The following is a 13,513-nucleotide window of genomic DNA, read 5'->3' as shown; positions in this document are numbered from 1 at the left end:
GTTACTATATTGGTGACGCTACATAGCCTTTCATTGAGGGGAGAACTAGAGACTGTACAGCAAAGGAGACTAGCGTGGTGCGTTTTAGGGTGCCTATGTAGTACGGAGTACGGAGTACAAAGAGACTGTAATGGCGTGCTCAGCTTGACCCAGTAACCACATAGCAGGTAAGCACTAACACCGAAATAGAAGCCAAGAGCCGTAGGTATGCCCAAGCCAGATGAGAGCCTAACTCAGCTGGGAACCCTGGGATATTCAAAATCTTGGGAATGGTTGGACCCGACTGTCTGGTTACGACCCCACATGGGATAGCCCAGTTCCGACTGGAATGGGAAACATGCAGAAACCTTGGAGGCCCTGGCTCCTTCGCTTTTTTTATGGTACTTTTGTTTCTTACGTAGATTGCATGAAATAGAGTCACTAATTACTATTATCTCCCAGAGCAGACTTCAAATGGCTAGGGCTATAGCCCAAAAATAATACAAACAAAATGTTGCAGATGAATGTATGGCGTACAAAGTCCGGAGTGGGGGGGCCAAACATAAACTAGCATTCGTGGACAGCCCCAATTCGTCCAGGTCAAAAACTTCCAGGGTCTCTGCTACAAGGATGTGCTAATACTCATTTTACAGAACGGTAGGCAGCAAGAAAAAAAAGGGGGAAAACGTATGTTTACTCCGTACAAGCGACATATACAAGTCCTTGGATGTTTTATTGGCATTCATGCATCAAACCATTAATAACCCGGGCCCCGGGGACCTGGGTACTCGCAACCACAACCTCGAGTAAGATTTCCCTCAGCTCCACTCACAGACTCTGCAGCTTAGCTTGCTCATCCGGAGTCAGCGCCGCGTACAATTCTTGGAAACCAGGCTGTGTGGAGGCCTGTCGGAAGAAATCTGCCAGGAAGCTCTGCGTTTCATCGTCCCGGCGACGCACACCAAAGACACTCTCGGAGCCGCCCTCGCCGAAGCTCATCAGTCCCTGTTTCGTGGCTCCGATGCCGAGGTCCAGGACCTGGCTGGGGAGATCCTCCCAGTCGTCGTCGCCGTCGTCGCTGTCAGCCTCATCCAGAGCTGCCGCAGTAGCAGCGTCGATTTCCTTGTTGCCAGAGGCTGCGCCCAGCTCTTCGACCAGAACCTTGAAGATCTTCAGTGGTGCGGGCACGGTCGTAAATTGGTCTGGGTTCTTGCGCGCCTGCGAGCGGGTCTTGATTCGGCCGGTATCCTGAATGATGAGGTCGCCTTTGACGGGAACTTCGGCCACACGTGGGTCGGCGAGCTCGTACAGCCGTGCTAGGGCGAAGATGTTCTGCTTGATCTCGTCGTAGCCGGCGAAGTTGACGGAATTCTCAAGCCACTTGCTCAAGACCACGGTGAGTCCGCTCTGGCCGCCCAGGTTGACCTGGGCCAGGAAGTCGACTACCTCGCGTGCGCTGATGAGAGTGAGTCGCGCGAAGACGAGGATGAGGCTTTGGATGAATTGAGCTTGCTGTGCTGTCGCCAGTCGCTGCGCCACGGCTTGCAGGAGCTGCGGCAGGTAGGGACCGAGACGCTCGGAGCCGGCCCGTTCCACCAACTCTGCTGCTAGCTGGCCGACCTCTGTGGCTGCGTTATCATCCACAGCCGGGCCCAGCAGGCGGTCAATGATGACCAACACAACTTCGAGTGCTTCCTTTCCAGATTGAGGATCACGCCAGACAATGAACTGTGCAAAGTCGTGCGAGAGCATGTGTCGTACAGCCTCTGTGGCAGGTCGGATCAATTCGGCCTCATCGGAGTCCAGCAGCAGGCGGTTCAACTTGGGCATCACTGTCTCCACGAAACCAGCGGGCATCGGCTCGGGACTCCGCTCGGCCAGAGCGCGAAGAAGATCGGCCGCAAAGTTTGTCAAAGCATTCTCTTCGGTCAGGTTGCCCACATCGATCGCACCCATCAACGAGGGAAGCACCTTCTCGCAAAGACGCATGTAAGAATCGGGGCCATTGTCAGTAATTTGGTCCACAATATCTTCGAATGCTTCTGTGACAGTCAAGGTCAATTGGAAGTTTTCAGCTCCGCTGCTAGCAATGCTGAACAGCACATCAATTGCAGTAGACGACAGAACCACACTAGAATCGGCCATAATAGTGTCCCGAAGAGTTTCCGCCAATGTGACCTTGAGATCATCAGAGTCAGTCTGTTCACGAAGGTCGTGTGCAGAGATGAACTCTGAAATGGCCGCAATAACTGCAGGCTGGAAGGGGCGGGCCAAGCTCGTCGGCAAAGCGGGCATCAGATCTTGTAGCACCCGAATGCAGGCCACTTGGACCACCTCGGCAGGGTCTTCGGCGATCGCCTTCAAAGTTGCCTCCAAATAGGATGATGTGGTCTGCTGGAATGCCTCACCGGCAACCTTGGACAAAGCGCCAGCCACAAGGTAGCCTCGAGCGCGCAAGAGCTCCTGTTCTTGTTGAATCGCATATTGCACGAATTGGGTGAAATGGGACGCCAGCTCAGGTGAGATCTCTTGGTCGACTTCGCCAAAGTCTCGAAGCAAACAGTTGAGAATGTACATGGAGGCTTCCCGTGATTTCCATCTATTTGCGTCACGGTCAGTATTATTTCACCCAAAATATAGAGTAATACTCACGAAACAGACGAATCGGCAAAGATGGTGTTCATGTAGCCCAAAAGACCCTCGGCAGCTGTACCCTTCAGCCATTCACCAGCCTTGATCGCTAGATCTCCGCTGCAAGTACGAGGAGTGTAGTTGGCCGTGACAGAAGTCTCTTCCGAGAGGAAAAGGTTCACATCAATCTCCCATAGAGCCTCCTCTTCCGTTGTAATCTGTGCATAGGAGCTAGCAAGCTTCATAATTTCCGGAAGCCAGCTGGACGTGCTGGCAGCCGCACCGGCATTTTGGAGTTGCTGCTGTAGCTCTGCCTTTACCGGGGGTGCCTTCAAGAGGGCCTGGATAATATCAAGCTCCTCCAAAACGAGGAAATCGAGGGAATGGGGAAGTCCATCCCCATCCTCCAAACGACTCTGCCTCTCTTCCTCAATGTAGAAATTCTGGTAGATCGGCAACGCGTTGGTGAGTTCCGTCCAGACTGTTGAGAAGAAAAGGGAGCTTTGCGCGGTCAAAAGAGCAGGGAACACCATGCGGATTTTCATGAGAGTCTATAACAAAAGATCATGTCAGCGAAAGCCCGACAAAACCCCAAAAAAAACGTAATTTTAGATGAGTGAGTAAAATGAAAGACTACATACCTTGACGACTTGCAACTTCAACCCAACAATTCCCCTCCATTGCGATGCAATCTCCCCTTGTTTGTGTTCCTCTTCCTCGCTGGGTGGCTGCGGCAGGGGTGCCTTTAAAGCTGTGTCGAAGAACGGCGACCATCCACTGAGCACCTCATCCATGAACTGCTTAATAGCCGTCTTGTGTTGTTCCAGAACCATTTCCAGGGTATCGAAGCAGGAACGGAAGACTGCGACAGCCAGAGCGCGCAGCATTGGCCGTCTGGACTCAGCGGTAGCCACGGCGAAAAGGGACGAAACGAGATCACGGGCGACATTGAAAAACTGCTCCTCACTGAAGCCTGTATCGACAAGATCTAAGAGTACCTTCAGCGCACCGTGCATCTGACCATCGGTACTGGCGGACTCATTAATGATACGGAGCAGTGAGGGGAGCAGCTCGGGCCAGTCGTCCGGGAAGTCGGCACTGGCTATCTTGCTGACAGCGTAACTGGCCGAGTTCTTCACCTTGCGCTGGGGTGTATCGTTTGTCGCAAGGACCAATAAAGCCTGGCGAACATTGGCTTTGTTCGCGTCGTTGATGAGGATTTGTCCTTTAAATTCGTCGAGAATGGGGGACCAGGCGGCGGCAATGAAGGTACGCAGGACTGAGAGGGCAGACTGGCGCAGATTGACCGGAACGGACTCGTGGGAGGCGATTGCTGTGAGTGAGATTGCGAAGGAATCGTGGGCATAAAGATTTCCCAACTGGGACTCTGCGGCTCTTCTGATATCGGCCTTCGGCGACTGGGTATCTGCCAGGAGCGACAGGAGTTCTTGCTCCATGGCGAATGAAGTGTAATCAGTGAGGCTGGTTGGGGTTCGGGGAGTAGTCCAGCAAGAGATGAAAGAGAGATAGAGGAAGGGCTCAAAGCCAATGGGTCTCAGTCACGAGATATTGAGAATCTAATGCATTGCGCGCCGGCAGATAAGAAGACGCGGAGGAGGGGCAGTTCGAAGGCGGTCGGCCCATCGTATATCGCCCCGATTTTCATATGATTCCAACATTCTTCTCTGATTGCGTTTGGGTTACTTGTATCATTGAATCTCCTGTCAATTGGGCCGAATTACCAAAGAGTAGACTGTTTCAATCATCTACGGGTCTCTTGGTATGGCCCTACATAGGCACATACCCATGTCCTTGAGTTGTGTTTGGTAGTATGCCTATGCACGGTGTAGTTATACAATACCTACGTTTTATGCATATTACATACAAGAATAGCTGGCGGCTTATGCCGCCTTGTTAAGTCTTTTGGGGAGTCTTGTAGTTGTCCTCTCAGATATTCCCTTGCATGTACTTTTTTTTATAGATATTTCTTCCTTTTACTAGTGCTGTAGCTAGAAGGATAAGAAGAATTAGCCACAGAATAGACTATAGGCGGTAAAAACAGCTTGAAATGTACAACAAGGGACAAGGGATTCAATGTATATGTACAGAGTACTAAGTACATCATAGAGTGATAAACCCGACAGGTCTAATATTCCTAGTGGCATTATAGCCGACTATTAATAGCCTAGCTATACAACGTGCTATATCTTAAAAAAATTATCCCAAAAAAGACATCGGGGTGTTATCTTACATATAACGTCCCTAATATCATCTTGGACCAGATACACTAGATTATCATGGTCTTACGTCGTCAAGGACAGAGGCCGCATACGCCGACTACTTTGATGCAAATGTTGAGCCTCCAAAATCAGACATCGTCAATTTGTCTTAGAAGCGGGAGATCACTCCGATCTGCGCTAGCAGCCAAGGAGAAAGATATGTTAAGGATTAAGCCCAAATAGAACAATGGACGGTGTGGAAAAGCTGAGAATTACTCACAAGTGACCCCAAAGCCATATACTAGGTCGTTTGCCCCTTACTTTCTTGCCAGTAGAGGTTTAAAACTTGTATTTTAAGGCACGTCAGACAGTGAGAGAACTTCGGGTATTCACAGTTTAATGCTTAATTTAGACTCGAAGTTCAATGTCTGCTCCAATGACATCTCTAGATAGGCCACACGATCACCCGGAATAGTCTAATCCAGGGACCTCCTAGAGATCAGACCTCCGCGGAGGTCGATCAGACATCCAGTGGACATGGCCCATTAAGGATCCCAGTACGGAGCGGTTTACCATTTACCATTTCAGGACCTGCACCATACGCCGCATGGTCCGGACTGAACTGGCTCGAGCTTTCGTTAAGATCCAAGTTTTGATCTTTTTGATCGATCTTATTGGGTCAGGGTCCATCGGAGAACATGGGAGTTCCACTGAATTGGCTCGGTGTCATTTTGGGGAAACTATTATTTGCAATAGTTACACGGTCACGCGGTTTGGGAAACAATATTAGTAGACTATAATTTAGAATAGATAATAATTAAGTGACCTTATAAGGGTATACCCAAAGTACCATATAGTGTAGCGCTGGCAGTATACCGTACTTATGCACATATACCCCTCCTAAAGCTCCATAAAAAAAAGTAAAGATGTAGTCGGTGGACATAGAAACAAATGGAAGAAATTGATAATCCAGTAATCCGTATACACTGCATGTTCCAAACAATGAGTCGGGAAAGCGTACCCTAGTCTTATGACCGCCACTGCCGTCAGTGTAGGAAGATCATCGGGTAAGCCAGATGGTGCACACTCTTTACTGGAGAGAGTGGATATGTGTATGATGCAGTTGTACCCGGTACCTGGCTGATACCGGTTCCTTTACAATAAGTGTAAAGAGGTGAGCATATTCCAATCTATTTTATTATATTGTAATCTATAGGGGATACCTGTATTATATAGATTTATATAAATTCCCAGAATTCACTAGTTATAAACCTTTTAGTATGTCACAGGGATATACCCAAGTTCTTTCGGCTATATCCCGTTCCGTTCACTATAGTTCCATGGGTTCTTATATTTACATACATGGTACACACACCCCTTGCCCTTTTTTTTCCGCCGATGATCGCCCCCTCTTATAGAAGTATCCATCACAGTGGGGAAGAAAAAGAGCAAAAAGCTGTGTGCCCTTCTTTTCTACTATGGTATAAATACTGGTATACTGGTGTACTGTATACTGTATTTTTTACTTTCCTTTTTCTGCTTTTTTTTCACTTTTAGCACATCTCTGTAGGCCATGCTAAAGCTACAAGATGTTAGCTACCCAAGAAAATACAAGGAAATATCAAGACACCAAGATAAAATTGTGCATGAAAATACTATCAAGCTATATATAATTCCTAAATAGTCAAAAAAGCAAAGTAAACCTCAAGAAATGAGATCCTGCAAACCCATGACGCAACCACGTGACAGGAACCCAACTTACCTCAGTCTGTCTTGTCCGCCTTTCTTCTGCTTTTCCCCTCGATGAAGAGAGGTACCCATTGATTCATCTCTATAACCTCTTCCTTTCCTGATTTATTTGCCAACTTGGGCTCAGCCCTCTTTTTTCTTCCTAAAAACATTCTCCGAGGGTTACCATCTCTCAAAACTTCCCCTCCTTCCCTTCGCTTTTAAACCCCTCCTCGAATTCCTCTCAAGGGTTCTTAAATCTAAAAAAAAAGTGACCACTCTCTTACACTTGGGATCGTCACTCGGGAATTATATGGTTTTTCTATCCCTCATGCTTTGAGGTTTGCTTCTACTTGTCGTTTTGTCCACCTAAGCGTACGTTTCGGATTTCCTTTACACAAACAACCCCTCCAACGCACTATACGCCCAACCATCTTTCTTTCCCCCTCATAGTCCTCCCTTTTATGCCGCGTCGAGTGACTACTTTCCGTCGCTCTACTCACCCTGATATCATCAGCCGTCCTATCCTGCGGATCATCGTGATTCTCCGTGTCGCTGGCCGGAGTATCGGGGGTCCCCAAAAAACTTTGACCGATTGCAAAACAACACTAAACACTTTATCCGAACACGACGTTGACCGATGACTTAGAAAGGCAGAGCGATGATTAGCTTCAGGGTGGAACATCATTCAGATTCTTCGAGACTTCGTCAAGACCACCCTCACCGCGGAAACGATACCGGATTGTTCGATGGCAATGCCGATTGCCAGTGAGAGCAGTAGTACCACCACCACCACCATGACCACTTTTTCCGCCCCTGTCCCTGCTACCAAATCGCTGCCCACAAACCAGTCAGCGTTAGCGGCCTCTTTCACCAATTTCCTCACCGTCTCCGTCCATCAAATCCTATTCCTGCGCTCCGTCTATCCGCGCGCAACCTTCCTTCCCGTGCGGGCATACAACTATCCCGTCCGGCAATCCCGTCACCCAAAAGTCTGTGATTACATCAACGATGCTTCAATCGCAGTCGGAACGGAGATTCTCAAAGGCACAATCACCGCAGTCAGTATCATCATTTCATCTCTTCGCACAAATCAGCCCCTCGAACGATATGCTTTTGATCTGTCGGGCTTCCCGCGTGCCCCTGTGGGAGAGGTGAATACTACATTTGAAGACAGAAATGAAGATTCATCTAATTCAGGTGCCCCTGTCTCAGACCGGGGCCCCGCGCCAACCTCGGTCGACCTCGAGGCACAATTCCGGGCATGTCTAGCGAGACTCGCCTCAGCCTGTGCCCGGTTGACCCCACTTCCCCGTGATGATGAGTTCAGTTTCACCGTATGCATTGAAGTGCGGGAAGATGCTTTACCACCGGCGGGGACCACCAAGGAAGAACAAACTTGGATTGTGGCGGAACCAGGCAAGGTGCACCTAAGATCGTGCACTGCACCGTTTTCCGTCTCTAAAGTGCGGAACGGCGAGCCCCAGCAAGCGCCCCCCAAGGTCTCGAATGGCCGTGCCAAAACAGTACCTGTACGACGTGTCGAAGCCGGCGAGCTTCGGTTGGAGTTGTGGGTAGAAGAGGCACGACAGAAATTTAACGAACCGGTGGACTCAGAGCAGCCATCATGACCTCGAAATTCTCCGATCTTATTTCAGGCCTTGGGGGGATTTCATGTTCTTTGTTTTTTTTTTCTCTCTCTCTTCCCTATCTTCACTTTTTTTTTCTGTCCACACCCAAATTCTGTCTCATTCTTGATTTAGCGTGAACAATGACCGAACATACATGATGGACGAAGGAAAATTCTGGAATTGCCGTCCGCAAGAAGTGGCGCAAATACATAAAACGAAGAGCGGACGCCTTTTTGGGACTCGCATGGCATTTATTTACATAGATCAGGTTCATATCTTTCCTTTTTGGTACTTCATTTCCAAGTGCTTATTCTTTTCCCCCCTGCTTTTCACATTCTCACTTTCATGACGCTCCTTCTCCATCCTTCTTTTCCTCTTTACCCTGGCTTTTTTATAGCTTTTCGTTTACTTTTGCATCTTGCTTGATCCCTTGGGTTCTCCTCTGGTCTTTTTTCTGCGATCCGGCATATTTCTTTTCATACCATCTCCCATTTTTACGTTGTATTTCATTCGTCTCCTTTGTTGAAATTCAACCACATGATTCTCTTTTCTAGCCAATTCAACTACACTAGCGACTAGTTCCCAATGTCGTCTCGTTCTCTTCTCTTTGCGTTTTTCCGTTTGCCCTTATGCTGATGAACTCAGTGAAAAATGATTCCGCTCGAAACGAATGTCTCTTATGCTATAATGCCTGTTGTGTCACAAAGTTGTTTTATCTGGTTTACATTTCACTTGCTCTGACTATGTTTGTTGCCCCTTTACTTAATGTCCTGGATCTGGCTGATGAAAATAGACCACTAGGCCTTAGGGGGTCAGTCAATATGTAAGTCTGCTAGCCAGATATCCAGTTTAGGTTAATGGATGCTGTTGAAAAAGAACCGTAGGGAGCTATGCTCTTGTCCTTTGTCTATCCCCGAAACTATTACCTACTTGTGAGATGAAAAAAAAGGTTTGATGATATCCCATATCAGGGGACTAAGCTTGATTCCAGTTGGCTGGATTACCATGGTAATGAATGGATAGATGCTAAAGTCAAGAGAAAGAAAGTTTCTAGGAGAAAAGGTGGGACTGAGCAAACATTCTAACAAGAGACATTACTCGGGCTCGTTTTCCGACTGAAAGTGCATGGCCGAGGATTCTCAGGGTAGATTAAATCGATATTAATACCACGAGAAATAGCAATACAAGCAGCACTAGGCTAACTGACATATACTACTCACCATTCAACGCGACCTTGAACTGCCTGTCTATACTTCCTATCCTAAGTCAGATTGTTATGCGCGAACCAGTCGTATTTCTTGATATTTGATAGATGGGATTGTTGGGAAGTATATTCTCCTAGTATTGAATAAATTCAACATCACTTCTACGAAGTCCAAATTTGAATGTTTGTAGAAGACTGTTGAGGTCGGGAAATGGAGGACATACATCTTAGTCTACCGGTAAACGGTGTATGTAGTTAAATGATCTATCAATGTAAAGTAGCATGTATAAAAATGGTCGCGTGAGCTTCAGTTCTCCGTCATAAAAGCCCCATTCCGTAGATATATATAGAACGTCAAATATAAAATGAAGATCAACATAAGGTCATACTAGTTAACTACCTAAGGGCTAAAAAACAATGACATAATCGCCAAGGCTCACATGATCCATCGAAACCCTCCGCGAAAGGCAAAAGACGGCTCTTACGTCAAGGGCCTATAAGAACCAATGCAACCTCCATCGCTTGCCGTCGCTTCGCCTCGGGCCAGTGACAAAGAAAAACATGGTATGCCTTTTTATTATTATTTGGACGTACTCCGTATAGGGCAGGCAGATCCGGCCCCGATCGTGAGGAATGCAAGGTGAGGGGAGGAACATGGACTGTGTACAGGTGGTTGGTCCAATTGTAGTGATTTGGATCGGGATATGTTCGTGTGACCTATTATCGTGAGATTAGAAATGACAAGTATATTATGGCCGGGTTCCGTCGGTATATCCACTATTGTCCGGAGCATCTTTGACTTTTGGTAACCCCGGATTCCAATTTTCTTTATTATACCCCCCCTTTTCTACATTCCCAACTTCAACTTCAACTTCACTATGATTGCCGCAGACATCCCCACTCTACCTGAAGGGGAATCCCCAGATCTGATCCTGGTCCCAGCCACAGCCTCAGAGCGCATTGCCTCAATTAGGCTGAACAGTGTCGCCTGGAAAGGACTGCTAAATGTGGAAACATACATAGCACGCGAGAACCATCTCCTCCAGCAACGTCTGACGCGCGATGGCTTAACCTGTTGGATCCTAGTGGACCGCAACGAGCCCGAGGATGAGCGCACAATCCTCAGCTCATGTGAGTCATACCGGAAGACAGCACTGCTTGCGCACGACGGGCAGGTGGAGAAGATCTCCACACACGGCGTGGGAAGTGTCTACTGCCGGCCTGATTTCCGCGGGAAGGGATACGCAAAGCGGATGCTGGAAGAGCTAAGCACTAAACTCGAGACATGGGAGATGGAGAAAGAGCCACGGCGGAAGTCGCTGTTTACGGTGCTGTTCTCAGATATCGGAAAGAAGTTCTACGCTCAGTTTGGGTGGCGGCCGTTCTCGTCCTCCCATATGTCTTTGCCCGCTACTGCGGGCGAGCTGGAGAAGGCTGTCACGAGAGATCTATTTGCTAAGGATGTTGAAAAGTGTTTGTGCAGTGAGGATGTGCTTGCCAAACTGCGCGATCAGATGCTTGTGGCATCGCAGAAGACGAGTGGTGCTAAGATTGCTATTTTGCCTAACTTTGATCACTTTGTCTGGCATTGGGCTCGAGAGGAGTTTTATGCTGAGAACCTGTTTCCCGCGCGTTCCCCGCCTGTAGTCAAGGGCGCTGGTGATGACCAGGCTCGCGTGTACTGCACTTGGAACCGAAACTTCGGCGAGGCACCTGAGGATAATGTTCTCTACATTCTTCGGTGGGTGTATGATGAACCCACGTCTCCGGCGGAGGAGCAAACCACTGTCCAGGCCATGGCTGCTATCCTCCGGCGAGCACAACAAGAGGCGCATGAGTGGAACATGAGCAAGGTTGAATTCTGGAACCCTACTCCCCTTTTGCAGAAGGCCGTGGCTTTGGTGGACCCGAAGGCTGTACTCGTGCACCGCGAAAAGGAGAGCATCGCCAGTTTACGGTGGACTGGCGAGGAGCAAGGGTTGGGCAAGGATGTGGAGTGGTGGTTGAATGAGAAGTACACTTGGTGTTAACCATTCATTCGTTGTATCATCATTTCGAGGTTTGTTTCTTTGTTTGCTCGTGGTTCTTCCCACTTTCTTTTTCAGAAGTGCGGGATTGAGGCGAGTTTGGGTGGCAGATATGATCGTGATGCTTCTAGATACGCGCGCATCATAGATTAGATGCCATGGCATTTTACGCAGCAAGTGCGTTAGCTTTTTTGCAATCAACGGCGGCCTTTGAGCAGTTCGTGCCAATTTCTGGTATTCTTAGCTTTTGCGGCTGTGGCTGGCGCAGAGGTAGTTTTGTTAGTAGGTTGCCGTTGCGCTGGTTCAACGAAGTGGATAGTCGTGGGGTCGGGACTGTTGTAGCAGCCATTCTGTAGTCCAAATCAGCTATTGCGCCGCAGCTCAAGCGGGGAAAGGTCAACTTACCGGCAATTTTGACAGCGCTGCCTCTGCTCTCCATGTCTCAGGCAAACAGTCCTTCCACGCGCGAAGGAAATCACTTCTTCCAATAGCAGACGAAGTAGTCGGAGCAGTGGCAGCCAGGTATGTCTCACCAACCCATTGCGTACATTCAACCTTATCAAAGCTCGCCCCTACAGAACAGCACGAGATCGTTAGAAAATCCACCACCTGAAACCACATCTCACCGTCTATTTTCGACTCACATTTAATATCATCCGCCAAAGGCGGTCTTTCATCCGCAATGCAGATGCGTCTCACAACTGAGTCTAGCAAGGCGCGTGGAAACGGCGGCTCCATCTCTTCATCATCATCCAGAACAGACTTCCACAAGTCCCCAACGAGAAACTGCTTCTCAAGATCAATGCCCTGTAAAACAGCACCCTCGACCAACCGCTTCCAAACTGCCAATCGAGACCGCGCCGAGGGTCGCCAACACGCCGTCTCCTCAGCCCCATCTACAAACGCACAAAGCTCCATCCAGCCCTGCTCGCACTGCGCCGTTGACACAGGGATGTCCTGGCACAAATTCTCCCTAGCCGTGCGCATCTCCTTGGAGCCCAGGGGGGCCGTGGAGTCAGTCGACCCACCCATCGCTATGTCCCCATCGTCGTCACTGCGCCGGTCATACAGCCGCAGACTCTTCTCCAGGAACGGAGCGGCTGAGAAGCCTCCCGGCGGGAAGTGCAGTTCCAGCGTCGAAGAACACTTCGCAACGGCCGTTACGGCTTCATCTGGGAGGTTCAATGTGCCGTTTTCGCCAGCTTCATCTTCAACGACTTTGATGTCTGCTTCGGAAATTTCGCCGCGGCTTGGGCGGAGGATGTGCAGGGAATTTGACGATTGGACTTGGCGGATGCGGTAGGTTTGTGTTGGTGTGCATAGGTTGACGTAGTCGTGGGCGGCGGGGTCGACTACTGCTTGTGCGAGAGCTGTAGAGGGCGATTTGAGCTCGAGTCTGGTGGGGATCACAGGTTAGTCGAGGGCTGCTAATTGGGGAGGAAGGAGTTTCGTTTGGACGTAGCAGCGCGCGGGTTGCTTCTCGTTTGCTTGAACTCCAGTTCATTGCGTCAACTTACGCAGGTGCATCTTTCGATGTCAGTAGTGCCTCCAGCTCTGGGGTAAGTTCCAGTAACCGGAACCCCTCCTGGGGACGGGTATGTGTGAAAAGAATACTGCGCGAATCCTGGGTAGACATTGCAGATTGCAATGTGTATAGAATATGAAAATCGAAGCAAAGTGAGAATCGGGGAAATGAAGCATCGACTTCAGACGCGTTAACGCGAAGTGGGGACGCACGGACCACCCCCTAAGAGGTCTTCGGCTTCATCCGATGTGTAGTAGCCCTGGAGGGTTCGAGTTCGCAGTTGGAGGGTCATTATGTTACAGTTACTTCGTTGGGCCAATTTAAAGCCACATATTGCATCGTATGCATGGACAAGGTTGTTTTGCACCTTTTGACGCCTTTTCACTGCACATATTCTACATTTTGAGGATTCTTTTTATACTTCCAGCTATAATACCAATAAAGGAGTAAAAAATACAAAAAGGACATTTAAAAAGACACCTGGGAAGATATCTAGGAGAATATTGTGGAATAATGTTGAATATAACGTCCCTTGTATCATCTTAAGCCAGATAGATCAGATTACTGGG

General features: G+C 48.7%; 4 protein-coding genes across 4 annotated transcripts; 2 read left to right on the top strand and 2 right to left on the bottom strand.

Moving 5' to 3' along the window:
• Positions 1-807: 807 nt before the first annotated feature.
• N7517_011307 (uncharacterized protein) lies at positions 808-4,067 on the bottom strand (the record flags this gene model as incomplete). The annotated part of the gene is made up of 3 exons (XM_056729030.1): positions 808-2,578; positions 2,632-3,161; positions 3,252-4,067. The coding sequence occupies 3 exons, from the start codon at positions 4,065-4,067 to the stop codon at positions 808-810; spliced, it is 3,117 nt and encodes a 1,038-aa protein (XP_056574845.1).
• A 3,287-nt stretch (positions 4,068-7,354) lies between these two features.
• On the top strand, positions 7,355-8,188 carry N7517_011306 (putative mitotic spindle checkpoint protein (Mad2B); the record flags this gene model as incomplete). The annotated part of the gene is made up of 1 exon (XM_056729029.1): positions 7,355-8,188. One exon carries the CDS (start codon positions 7,355-7,357, stop codon positions 8,186-8,188), a length of 834 nt encoding a protein of 277 aa, XP_056574844.1.
• Positions 8,189-10,270: 2,082 nt separating this feature from the next.
• N7517_011305 (uncharacterized protein) lies at positions 10,271-11,422 on the top strand (the record flags this gene model as incomplete). The annotated part of the gene is made up of 1 exon (XM_056729028.1): positions 10,271-11,422. One exon carries the CDS (start codon positions 10,271-10,273, stop codon positions 11,420-11,422), a length of 1,152 nt encoding a protein of 383 aa, XP_056574843.1.
• Positions 11,423-11,616: 194 nt separating this feature from the next.
• On the bottom strand, positions 11,617-13,055 carry N7517_011304 (putative sister chromatid cohesion protein Dcc1; the record flags this gene model as incomplete). The annotated part of the gene is made up of 4 exons (XM_056729027.1): positions 11,617-11,769; positions 11,825-11,991; positions 12,064-12,815; positions 12,937-13,055. 4 exons carry the CDS (start codon positions 13,053-13,055, stop codon positions 11,617-11,619), a joined length of 1,191 nt encoding a protein of 396 aa, XP_056574842.1.
• Between the last annotated feature and the right edge of the window lie 458 nt (positions 13,056-13,513).

The sequence above is a fragment of the Penicillium concentricum genome (genome assembly GCF_028827145.1).
Source record: "Penicillium concentricum strain IBT 3081 chromosome Unknown utg000006l_segment0_segment0, whole genome shotgun sequence".
Taxonomy (NCBI): domain Eukaryota; kingdom Fungi; phylum Ascomycota; class Eurotiomycetes; order Eurotiales; family Aspergillaceae; genus Penicillium; species Penicillium concentricum.
Note: the sequence above shows the minus strand (reverse complement) of the source record. Positions and strands in the feature narration are given on the sequence as shown.